The following is a 12,637-nucleotide window of genomic DNA, read 5'->3' as shown; positions in this document are numbered from 1 at the left end:
TTCTTGATATGCTTTTGGATGCTCAGGCTTCTTCCTGAAAGGTGGCCTCTCAGCTAGTAAAATGAAGCAGCGAGGTCCAAAATCTGTTTGACATTATGCCCAATTATGTGTGAACCAGGTACCAGTTTCCTTCAAAAGAAAATTCATTGTGAATAAAAAACATACCAACAGTGCGGAAAAAACGCAAAGCTCCGTGTCCACTATCCTTGTACCTAAATGGTTCAGTCTTGCCTGGCCATTATAGGCAGTGGATAAGAGGGAACTAGCTGAGGCTACACCCCCTACCCCGCCCCTGGGAGGGTGAAGGTGAAGCCACTGGTTTGGCAAGAAACCTACAGAGCAGGGCCTGGTTGGTTTCTGCCCCTGTGTTTGAGAGGGATGTCCATCTTTTGTCAATAAAATTAGCATTTTAGGGGGCTTCCTTGATCCTCAATTGCTCCTCGAATCGGAGGTTCCATCAGTGACCAGAGATATATTTTTTATTATTCAGGGAGAACAAGTTTTTCACTTCAATGGTAGCCTGTAGGGCTGTGCGAAGCTTCAGGTGCTGATTTGATTTGAAGGAGATTCGGTGGCCGAAACTCCAAATCCGAATTGAATCAGGGGACCAATTAAAAGGTCTAAATCTATTTGGAAAAGATTTGGAGAGCTTTGGCGATTCACGTAGTCCCCGCTGGCTGCAGCAGGGAGCTCGACCCGGACTGGGAGCTGGTAAATAGGAGCCGGTGGGGGGGGAGGTTGGAGGAAGGGGGAGGGAACCATGGGGGACCCCTGCCGGGCTCCATCCCCTGCCTGCTCCGCCAGCCCCCCTGAGCGCCTCTGCCCCCCGCCTGCTGTCCCAGCACCCCCCATGGCTGCCTCAGCTCCCAGGCCTTTAAAAAAAAAAAAAACCCCTGACTCACCGGCTCTTGCAGCAGCCTTGGGGCTTGCTTCTGGGGGCTCATGGTGGGGCAGTGTGGGGCAGTGGGGATCACTTCTGCTGGGCAGGAGCCAGTGAGTGGAGGGGGGGGGAGTTGTTTTTGTTTTTTTAAATGCCGGGAGCTAGGCCAGGTGGGGAGCCAAGGGCGGGGGGCTCTGGCAGAGCCCCCACATGGCATGGGGCAGTGGGGATCGCCTCCTGCCTGGCAGCAGCCGGTGAGTGGGGTTTTTTTTTGTCAAAGAGCTGGGGCGGACGGGGCTGGGAAAGTGGGTGGGGGATGAGACCTGTGTGATTCAGAGATTAGATTGATTCAGCAGCAGCCAAATCTCCAAATCAGATTTGGCTAAATCGATTCAGGACAGTGATTCAAATTACTGTGCCCCAAATCGGCCAAATCCAAAGCAAATACTAAGTGCTTTGCACAGGCCTAGTAGCCTGACCAGTTATTCAGATGTTTATGGTACTCTAAGTAGATTGCTGTAGTGTGTAAATGGAAAAAACCACAGGTAAGTGAGGAAAAGCCCAATAAAGTCAATGTAGCTGCACTCGTTTACATCAGGATAGAATTTGTCCCAATTATGATGATGTGCAGGCTACCCTTGAGATCGCTTGTAAGAAATCTGAGCCTCATTTGCTTAGTAGCTGTGGCCACAAAGAGCATATTATTCCAGTATTTCAAGGATTGCACTGGCTCCTCTGAACTAGGCATGTGGCTATTCTGTCCATTTAGGTACCAATATAACTCCCATTACTATAATAACCAGAGGAGAGCCATGCGTATGATCAGAGGGCAGGAGAACAGGCCTTATGATGAGAGACTGAGAGCCAAGGGACTCTTCAGCCTGGAAAAGTGCAGGCTCAGGGGGGACCTGGTGGCTGCCTATAAGTATACAAGGGGTGTACATCAGGATCTGGGGGAACATCTGTTCACCAGAGCACCCCATGGGATGACAAGGTCAAATGGTCACAAACTCCTCCAAGACCGTTTCAGGCTGGGCATAAGGAAGAACTTCTTTACTGTCCAAGCCCCCAAGGCCTGGAACAGACTGCCACCAGAGGTGGAGCAAGCACATACTCTGGACTTCTTTAAGAGACATTTGGACATTTATCTTGCTGGGATCCTGTGACCCCAGCTGACTTCCTGCCCCTGGGGTGAGGGGCTGGACTCAATGATCTCCTGAGGTCCCTTCCAGCCCTAATGTCTATGAAATCTATGAAAATATCTGAACACCTTCCAAGTATCTAACAATAGAAATAACTTGCTTTCATTTCATTCCCAGCCTGCAGGATAAATAGCCACATTAGTTTATAGTTGTATATTGGCATACATAGGTGCCTCTATTGTGTTATGTGTGTGTATGTGAGAGAGCAACAAGCAAAGGAAAGATGAAGAAAGGAGTGTAAACATAGCTTTGAAGGTAACTGATGATACTGATGGTTACTGTTATTTCTGAACCTGATTATATCTGAAGGTCTTTATTTCTTGCCTCCAGGAGTCTCTGCAAATTGATTGCTCTGAGGAAACACAGATGTTCTAGCATAGGCAGCAGAAGGCCGGGACTAACAGGGCTTAGCTCCCCCCAAACGCAGCTCCACTGCGGAGGAAGGGGAAGGAGGAGGATCCCCCTCCTTCCCCTTCCTCCACGTGCCACTGCCATGCCCTGCCACTGCACAGCCATGCCCAGTGCCTCTGCCACATGCTGGCCCCGCAACAGCCCTGCACGAGGGAGGGGCGGTCCTCCAGCCCCCCCCCCCCCCCCAATAATATTTTCTCCCACCACCACTGTGTTCTAGACGTTGCATTAGCTGACACATTGCAAGCAGTGCTAAGGAAGTGATACTTCCTCTCTACTCAGCACTGGTGAGACCCCAGCTGGAGTATTGCATCCAGTTCTGGGCGCCACGCTTCAAAAAAGATGTGGAGAATCTTGAAAGGGTCCAGAGAAGGGCCACAAGAACGATTTACGGGCTTGGAGGACAAACTTTATAAGGAAAGACTAAGAGATATGGGACTGTTCAGCCAGAGGAAGAGAAGACTGAGGGGGGACTTGGTGGCCATCTAAAAGTATGTAAAGGGTGAATATCAGGAGCTGGGAGAAAAACTGTTCACTAGGGCTCCCCAGGGGAGGACAAGGAGCAATGGCCATAAACTGTTAGAGGATGGATTCAGGTTGGATGTAAGGAAGAACTTGTTTATGGTAAGGGTGGCCAGAATCAGGAATAGTCTTCCCAAGGATGTGGTGCAGTCCCCAACTTTGGAAGTCTTCAAGAGGAGACTGGACAGACACCTGCTTGGGATCATTTGATCTCAGCACCATTCCTGCCCAGCAAAGAGGGGTTGGACTCAGTGATCTTCTGAGGTCCCTCGCAGACTTTAATTTCTATGATATGTTAAAGGGTCATGGAGGGGAGAGGCTTTTTTCTAAGGTAGCAGGAGACCATCTCACAAAACATTTTGAATATGAGATTTTAAGCTATCCTTCACACCTTGGCGTAGGAGGGGAAAGAAGAGTTCAGACTGCACAACACTGAAGGGGTGCATTTACCATCTCCTGTGTTTCTAAACGTACAAGTTGTTGCATTTGTACCATTTGGAACTTTCATGGGGGCTCCCTGGCTTTACTCCAGTGATGAGTTGCAATAATCAAGGCTGGGAGTTACAAATAGATTGACCCCTGTGGTCTCACCTGTACCCAGTAGGATGAAGAACAAAGTTCTGGCCAGTCACATGAGGAAGGAAGGCAGTGTCCTTTGCCACCACAGTTAGGACATGGTAAAAGAGGCACCCGGTTGACCTGATTCTCTGTGAATAGCACTGATTGCCTTACTAGTGTTACAATTAATTTATTTGTATGAATGACACACTGAATAGTGTATGACCCTTTCCTGGCCCTGTCCTGAAATGCAGGACAGAGAGCTTCCTGTCCTAACTTCCTGTAGCACTGAGTACTAGAAGCAATTTCTGTCCCTTATTTTTAAGCGACAGGGCTTATACAATTGCCCTGTTTGAAAGCAACTATTTGCTTATGGTTTTATCCACCATCATTCCCTGATGAACCAATGTCATACGCTTATAGTTTTACTACTTGATTCGCAATCAGAGCTGCATTATGTTGCATGCCAGGGCAGATCCAGAGGGGTGCAGTGGTGTGGCTGTCCCCCCCTTTCAAATTGGATCGCACCCTGGGAGCTTTTTTAAAGTCCCCAAAGCAGGGAGGGATCCCCCTCCTTCCCCTTCATGCTGGGAGGCAGGTCCCCTCTCCTCCCCAGCCTGCTGTCGCAGGGGCTGGGGAAGCTTCCGCCTGCTCCAGCGGGGCTGTGCAGCAGAGGACTCAGCAGGGGACAGCGACAGCGACGATGGGCAGGAGGGGTCTCCCTTCCCTGCCTGCACCGCTGCCCTTGTCCCAGCTGAGCCCAACCCTCCCCTAGCCCCCTGCAGCAGGCAGGCAGGGGCAAGCACTGACGCTTCCCTGGGCTGGGGCAGTGAGGAAGCGGTAGCAAGAGGCGGGGGCGGGGGCAGGGGTGTGAGCTCCGAGAGGACATTCTGTCCCGAAGTGCTGAGGCTGCGGCGCGCGGGTCCGCCCGCAGTGCCGGCGCGGGACGTGTCGGGCCGCGCGCCCGCGCTGCTCAGCCCCGCCCCGCCCTGCCCTGCCGGCCGGCTGCACCGACCTCTCGGCCCCGCGGGCTCCCAGCCTGCACCCCGCGCGGGGCCGGGCCGGGCCGCGTAGGAACCTTGGTGCGGCGGAACCGAGAGGCCGCGGCGGCCGTTTCCTGCCCGGGCCGCGATTGGGAGCGGGCGGCGGCGGCGGGGCCGGGCGGGGACGGGCCGCCATGGCGGACGGGCCGGCGGAGTTGGAGCTCTTCCGCCGCCGCTGGCGGGAGGAGCTGGCCGGGGCGAAGCGGCGGCGGAGGCAGCCGGAGCCGGAGCCGGAGCCGGGCGGGGAAGGGCCGGGCGAGAGCGGGGGCGTCGCGCTGGCCTGGAGCCTGCTGGACGGGCGGCCCCGGAGCCGCCGCCCGCGCCCGGCCCGGCCCCGGGCTGGCCCCGGCAAAGAGGCCCCGGCCCCCGCTCCGGCGCCCGGCCCCGCCGAGGACGACCTGCTGGGGCAGCTCATCCGAGACCTGGTACGGACCCGCGCGGCCTCGCGCCGGGGCCGGCCGGGCAAGGGGCCTCCCCGCCCCGGTGCGGCGGGTGCGCCCACACCCGGCATGACACACGGAAGAGGAGGAAGAAACAGGGTCGGGGCCAGGGCGGGGTGGGCCCGGGGGGGCCCTGCGAGGTGCCGGGGATGACGAGAAGCCGTCTTCTCCTCCGAGCGCCTCCCAGCCTGTCCCGGGGGAGGCAGGCGAGCCGCGGCCCAGCAGCTCACTCAAAGCCTCGTTACTTGTGGGGCCCCCCATGGAAAGGGCTGGGCTGGGGCGGGGCGGGGCGTGCAGGGAGGCTTCTGCACTCCCGGCATCACAAACACACTCGGGTGAGGATTAGGACCCCCAACATAGCAAAACTTTCCCTGACCACCCTGAAAAGGAAGGACTTACTCAGGGTGGACCTAGGGTTTTGAAAAGGAGGCTGTCCCCGGTGCAGTGCACTCCATATTATACAGCACCTGTTTTTCTCCAGGTAAAAAGAAACTAGAAATGGATACGCTAGGGGCCCAGGGCCATATTATTCAGTTTAAGATTGATGCAAAACCAAATATAAGTCATGGGGATGAGGTAAGAACAGGCTGCAGGGCCCAGAGGTGGGAGCTGCGCTACGGGGCAGTGACCAGACCGCCGCAGCGCAGAAGAAAGGCCAGGTCCGTGCGTGCAGCACCAAGAGCATTGCCAAGGAGAGCGGGTCGTTACTCATTCACACCTGTGGAATTAAGAGGTTAGGAGGAATCGGGTACATTTCAATGTGCCAGGAAGTCACTTGCCTCTCGCTGCTGCCTGGCGAGAAATGCTGCCACTGCCAGGCAGTTGGTTTTAAACCTTGGCTAGAGCAGGAATCAAGGGACAGCATCTGCCCCTGGATTTACTGCTTTACTTTTTTTTTTATAAATATTTTTTTTCATTATGTGCTGACACGAACCTTTTCTCTGGTGGGTTAGGAAGGTTATAGAGTGTAAATACCTTTTGCTTGTGTGTGGGGTAGAAGACTCTTTGTAGTCAAATTGTAACATCAGGGTCATGGATTAAACATGGACCTTCTTATTGCAGTACAAAGAAAATCACTTTTTCAGGAGCACAGCATGCTGCTCCAGTTGCTCAATACTCTCTCCAAGCACGGTGTAGATTCATTTTTGGTTTAAGTTGCTCTGAGGTTATTGCATCTCAGTTCTTGAATATATTAATTTATCCACAGCAGTTTTTTTCACAACGAATATTTTCCTTCCCTACTACACTCAGATTGTGGTAAAACCTTCCGCTGTTAAATTCATTAGGTTTATTCAAGACAATGCGTGCTTAATTATGGTGCCTGTGCTAAATATCTTGCCACAGCATGGGTTTGTGGAGAAACTTTCCTGTCACCAAGAAAACCAATATTAATTGCATAAATGAAGCAGTTAATTTGAAAGTAGTCCAAATTGCAGATCTGAACAAGTTAAAAGCTTATTCTGCTAAATTCTCCCTGTACTCTAGTTGGAGATTTTATTTATGGTGCAGAAAAAATTAGTAGGGAAAGTAAGTCCTTTTTTTGTTTGTTTTTTGCTTCTTACTAACTTCACTGTGACTAATTACTCTGCTTTTTAAAAAAAAAAAATTAAGAGGAGCAGATTAAATTTCTGACTGCAAGGCACAAATTAATCCATTTACAGAATTAGTGCTCCATTAGCACACAGGAGTGCAAATCGGTCTCAGAGGGGACAGCAGTATTTGAATTTTGGATTCATTCCAATAGACTTTTAGACAGGCCAGTGCTGACTTAATGTTATATGGTTTCTTTATAGTTTTTGCTTTTTGTGCTGTGGTGAGCTCTATGCCACTGACACATTATGTGAATTGTTTGGGGATTTTCAATATATGTACACTGGACATGCACTTTGCTTAGATGAGACTATCAGGTGCTAGCAGTTGTGTTCTGCATCATGGAAAAGTGATTTTTTTTTCCCCTTGCCTTGCAATCAGGAGGCCTGTGTTTAATCTGTGCCCATGCTGTTATGATTTAGTCATTAGTATGCTATATCTCAGGGAAAAAAGTTAAATATATGCAGTTTCACTTTACTGGGGAAAAAGTGTTATCCTTGGGATGTGTCTACATGGGGAAATAAATATTGGTAAGGTGAATTAGCTGTTTTGCGTTAGCTCCCTGTGCAGGCATGTTATCACTGAGAATGCCTTCAGCCCATTGTAGAAGGGTTAAATTAAACTGCACAGTGAGTCAGTGTGGAATAAGAGAGTTCACACAGACTTAGTATGGAATAGGTATTGCTGTGTATGTTCACAAGCTAGCTAACTGCAATGTTTTCCCCACGTACACAAACCCTAAATAAGCCCACTGTAGGCTATGTTGTTGTTTCTTGGTATTGTAGAGGGTATGGATTTGAGGAGTAGGCAAGGAAGGGTGTTGAAGAGAGACCTGGAATGACGTGTTGAGGTAGCCTGGCCAGCAGGATGAAAGAAGAGCTGGAAAGTACAGGTAGCTGATGAATCAGAATGTGCTTGTACCTAGATAATGAATTCCTTGTACCTAGGTAATGAATAATGGGGATTATATTTTCCCAAAGTTAGACATCAAAGTTGTTTTAAGCATGAGTTATACTGGGAAAAGTGTGAAGATTTTGAAGCATTTAAGATGTAGATGTTACAAAACCCTAAAGAAATATTGGCAAGCAAAATTTCAGAAATAGAGGGAAATTTAAGTGTTCAAAATGCAAGTACATATTATGAAAAATATACCTGGAACATTAATTTTGATTATGTAGTCAGCATGATAACAGAAGATTAGAAATGAGAGGATTTAAATCTTTTTTTCTAGCTGCAAATCTTGAAACACTACATGAAGTGTAGGCCCCCACAATACTGTAGCTACTTATGCATGAGTTAACTGGTCCTTAAAAAAAAGTAATCTCTGTTCTCTTTAAAAAAGGTAAGTTTTGTATTTTTATTCAGTTAAAACAAAGATTCTTATAATACATTTATTTTGGTTGGAAATGATTATTTTCAGGCTTGCAGGAAAACAATATAATCTCATTTTGGTCTGTTAAATGCAGTGTCCTATTGTCTTTGGTCAATTATCCCCCACCATTTAAAAACTCTCAATGAAATGAATTTGCAGTAGACTTAGGTTTTTAAGTGCATTCATGCTAATCTCTTTGACAAAGGTGTTTCGTGTTAGAAACTTGTCCTGTCTTTCAGATGAGCAGCACCACTGGGAATCTTGTGATGTGGAATCTATTTATCCTTTATTTTTAAAATAGTTGTAGCTGTCTTCACAGCAACACAGTTGCTTTATGGGGATTTCTGTGCTGGCCCTTGTTACTTAAATACAAAAAAAAAAGCTTGCAACTGAACATTAGTAAATGACAAAGTGCTTTATATTGATTTGTTTATTGAAACCAGTAAAATCACTTGAGTGCAAAAAAGAAGTGTTATTCAAGTAAGATCTGTTGTGTCCTTGTGACTAAAAACTCCAATAATATAGGCAAGCCTGTAATTCTCTCTTATCTGAAATAGAAATGTAGCCTTTTATGTTTCAGGTGGCAGTAATGTGACTTCCTGATCTAACTCCTAGGATGAATCAACAGAATAGCTGGGAACCTTTATGCATATATTATTACTTGACATCCTGTTGTAGTGGGATTGCAAGGAGGAAAAGCAGAGTATTCATGGTTTACATCACTGAAACTGATAGAACTGTGAAAACATCAAGAGTGCTTGTAATCCCTCCTGCTTATATCATAATGTTTTTCCCAACTACTTCATTCCTTAGCATGAACAGTTTATTTATTCATACATTAGTGAAAGCTAGTAGTTTAACAGCCTTTAACTATCCGAAGGGTGGTTACAAGAGGATGGAGCTAGACTGTTCTCAGTGGTGGCAGAGGACCGAACGAGGGGCAATGGTTTCAAATTGCAGCAAAGGAGGTTTAGGTTAGATATTAGGTAAAACTTTCTCACTAGGAGAGTAATAAAGCACTGGAGCAAGCTACCCAGAAAGGTTGTGGAAGCATCCTTGAAGGTTTTTAAGATGCAGCTAGTAGACAAAGCCTTGGCTGGGATGATCTAGTTCAGGGGGTGGTCCTTCTTTGAGTAAGGGGTTGGTCTAGATGACCTCCTGATGTCCCTTCTAAACCTAATTTTCTATAATTCTATTCTCCTTTTTTTCAGAATGAAATAAATGAGATTCCTTTCTTTGATGTCCAGCTGCCTTATGAACTAGCATTAAAAATATTTCAGTACTTGGGTAGAATTGAGCTGGGAAAATGTGCTCAGGTAAGCACATTAAATTTACTTGGTTTATTTCCTGTAAGATCAGCATGACTGCTCAAGTAAACAGTCATGCATTCAGCCATTCTACCATGTGGTAGCCCTAAATGACACTTTCTTCTCACCCGAGACTTGGGCTTCTGTGATTCTTTGCACGTTGGAAGCTCTCCAAAAGCTGAATATAGAAAGCAGTAGTAAATGGATTGGATTTATGGTCTGCAGCAGTGTACAGTTAACCAAAATGTCCAAGGTTTGATAACAGCTCTAAAGGGACACCATCAGAACTTAAAACCAAAAGAAATGCTTGCATAAATTTAATTCCAGTGAATATAGTGGTTCATAAACAAATGAGAATTCCTGGAGTATTTGAAATCCAAACATTGCAATACTGAAAACCTGGATATAAAGCTGCTTTAATTATTTCCATTGTGCAAGCTGAAATGTAGAAAGTTACTTAACAGCATAGTGAGAGGTGGAATGTGACACTTTCTCTCAGTTTTTAATAATTTGGTAACCTAACTTAAAATGAAAGTACTCAGGTTGAGGTTTTTCTTCAGACTGACAGCATCATTTTTGTGTGATTATAAACAGCTTCTGTTACCAACCTGTCAGCAGTCAATTTGTTTCAGACTCACCCTCTTCATGAATTTTAGTCGTATTAACACAGAAATTAACTATAATGCAACAACATTGGCTCAGCTGGTTCTAGGACTGTTCCGGCCACTTCCTTGGGTCTCTCTTTGCGCAGCCTTTCTTGCCTTCTACAAATTCTGCGAGGCAGGTGGGAAGAACTAGCTTAGCAAATGCTGCTTATCCTTAAAGGTGTTAAGAAGGTCAGGTATTTCAACCAGCCTATTACATGGCTGTTGTTAGCTGTTTTTGTGCCCCACCTCCCAGGGTCACTGCCGCCACCCAGCCCAGGTGGAGCCCTGGCTCAACCCCACTGCCATATTAGTGACGTTATCAGCCACATCAGCCAAAAAAAGCCAGTTGCTAATGTCAAGTTCCTTTTTGTCAGTGCCAGTACGATATGGACCAATGTATTGGTGCACCCCTAGAAATTGTCTAATTTCACTGTGGAATTAGATATAAATAATAACCAAATAATATGAATGATGGAATTAAATTAGATTTTTCTGTTTTCTCTGAGTGTATAATTTATGGTGTTACACAGATAAGGAGAGTTACCTGACAGTGTCCCTGACAAAAAATAAAACAAAGCAAAGGAACAACACAAAGTTTTTTCTTCTAAAGTTTTTTTTTTTTTTTATTTCTGTTGTATGGCTGTGTTAATGTGCCTTGTAGAAGCTTTTGCATCTGCTACTCTTTCTGTCCTCAACTGAGATGTGAGCATGCAATAAAGACTGCATCCTATAAAAATGGAACAGGGCTGCATTTCAAGAGAGGATTGCTTAGAAAATTAATTTTTCTGCAGCTGTGAAAAATTTACTTCAGAGCATAGCAGTATTTCTGGCTACCAAAGGGACTCCCCTTTTTTAGCTGATCTTGAGTTCCACCTTTTATTCAGGCTCATTTCTTTAGGTGTTAAAAACATCTTATGAGAAGGTAAATGTTAGATGAGGAGAATGTTCTTAGAAGAAATTCCTAAATAGAAAGTGGTAGCTAACAGCTGAGCATATGCCCTGTATTTTATAGCGCTTGCAGAATGAGATGAATATCCAAGCCTTTTAGCACAGAATTGGCTTCTTTTAAGTGTTCAAATAAAAAGCAGGGCAATAAAAATAAATACCATTTTCATTTTTCTCTTGGTGATTTTGGGTTTTTTTGGGGGGGGGGGGGATAAAACCCCTCTTCTATTAAATGGAATTCCCTGCTGCTTTATAACATTATCATAGAAAGGTTATTTTTATTAAGGCGCCATGGGATTTTAGTGAAATTGAGCCAGTTAGTGAATTTGGCTTCATGAACTATGTGTGCTCCTTTTGGAGGAAACCTGTTTGCTTAGTTCTTTACACCAAATTGGTAACAGACTAACAGTAAAGTTGTGTGACAGCGAAGTCTCTTAGAGGTTATATCACACAATAGATTGTTCTGAACAGCTTTAATTTTACCCTGATTTATTTTCTCCTTCCCCTTTTTTTTTGTTCCTTGGAAAGTCTCTTTGATTTCTTAAAATTAATACTATATTAAGTGCAAAGTGGTTTGTGTGGCATTTTAAACACCATAAAGGTATGTAAATTAATTGTCATCAGTTCCTGAAGTCTGAGTTCATGAGGCAGTGAACAGTCCATACTAGTGTAAATCAGAGAATTACTCTTTTTTGATTATTGCATTTTTAGAAGTCACAAAAGGCTCTTTCTTTCCTTATATTTGTCATGAATGGGAATGAGATGAGCAGGTATTTGGGAACGTATATATTTGGCAAATATTTAAACAGCTTCAAAAAAGGGGGTAATATTGAGGACCTCCTGCTGCAGACATGAGTGGAAAGCAGAAGTGCTATGAACAGCTTGTCTTATGTAAGTAGTTTCATTAGCTTTCCTGCTTTTGCAGTATCAGGCCTGTCAGTTCATCACTGTGAAGCCGTGTGGTTTGTCTGTATTGTATAAAGCAGTTTAAACTCTTGGTTATATACATATATACATTTACAGTTGCTAAAGAAGACAACTTTAGTTGCTTAGATTTTGTGGTGAAAATACTCCATTATGTGTATTAAAAATTATAGCTAAAGGAGGATTTAGTTTTGTTTGTAACTAGATTAGTAGGAGATTTAATCCATGTCTGTTTAACACTAGTAGTTTGTTTTTTATCTTCAGAGTAATTTAGAAACATTAACCAGTACAGTAGTCTGTGTATTTTGTGATAGTGGAAAAACGGAGAATGAAGGAGACAGGGAGGAATAAGTACTTAATAAGTATTCAATGGGAGTTTGGTCCATCAGTTATAATAGGAGTAGTAACATTTGGAATCTCATGTGAAGAGTGTTATAGATAGTATTTAAAAAACAGGAGGCAAACAGAAGGTTTTGTGGTGTGATTTCTATGTTCACATGTGCTGCTTTCTCTTTGTCCTAAGCACGATGTAACATTTTCTCTGTGTGGAGGTGAGGGGAAACTGAAGTTTCTTTATCCAGAGTGGCCAGGACACTAATGTAACATAGTAAAAAGATAATGGGCACATAAAAGGCGCAATAAAGTTAGACATTTATAGAGGTAGGGTCAGCAATGCCTTTCAATGATTACATCTTGCTATGGAAAGATTTGTAATACAATACAAACTTGGAAAATAATGATATCCCAGTTTATTTTGTAATAAGAGTTTAGAATGTTTAATCTGAGCTTTCAGATA

General features: G+C 45.2%; 1 protein-coding gene across 1 annotated transcript in view; it reads left to right on the top strand.

The window, feature by feature from the left end:
- Positions 1–4,539: 4,539 nt before the first annotated feature.
- The window catches only part of FBXW8 (F-box and WD repeat domain containing 8), a 69,613-nt gene continuing 61,515 nt past the window's right edge, over positions 4,540–12,637 (top strand). The window contains exons 1-2 of the mRNA XM_019493632.2: positions 4,540–5,041; positions 9,230–9,334. Coding sequence (XP_019349177.2) covers positions 4,751–5,041; positions 9,230–9,334 — 396 coding nt within the window. The 5' untranslated portion in view covers positions 4,540–4,750. The remainder of the gene's footprint in view (positions 5,042–9,229; positions 9,335–12,637) is intronic.

This window comes from Alligator mississippiensis, chromosome 10 (assembly GCF_030867095.1).
Source record: "Alligator mississippiensis isolate rAllMis1 chromosome 10, rAllMis1, whole genome shotgun sequence".
NCBI classification, from domain to species: Eukaryota; Metazoa; Chordata; order Crocodylia; family Alligatoridae; genus Alligator; species Alligator mississippiensis.
Note: the sequence above shows the minus strand (reverse complement) of the source record. Positions and strands in the feature narration are given on the sequence as shown.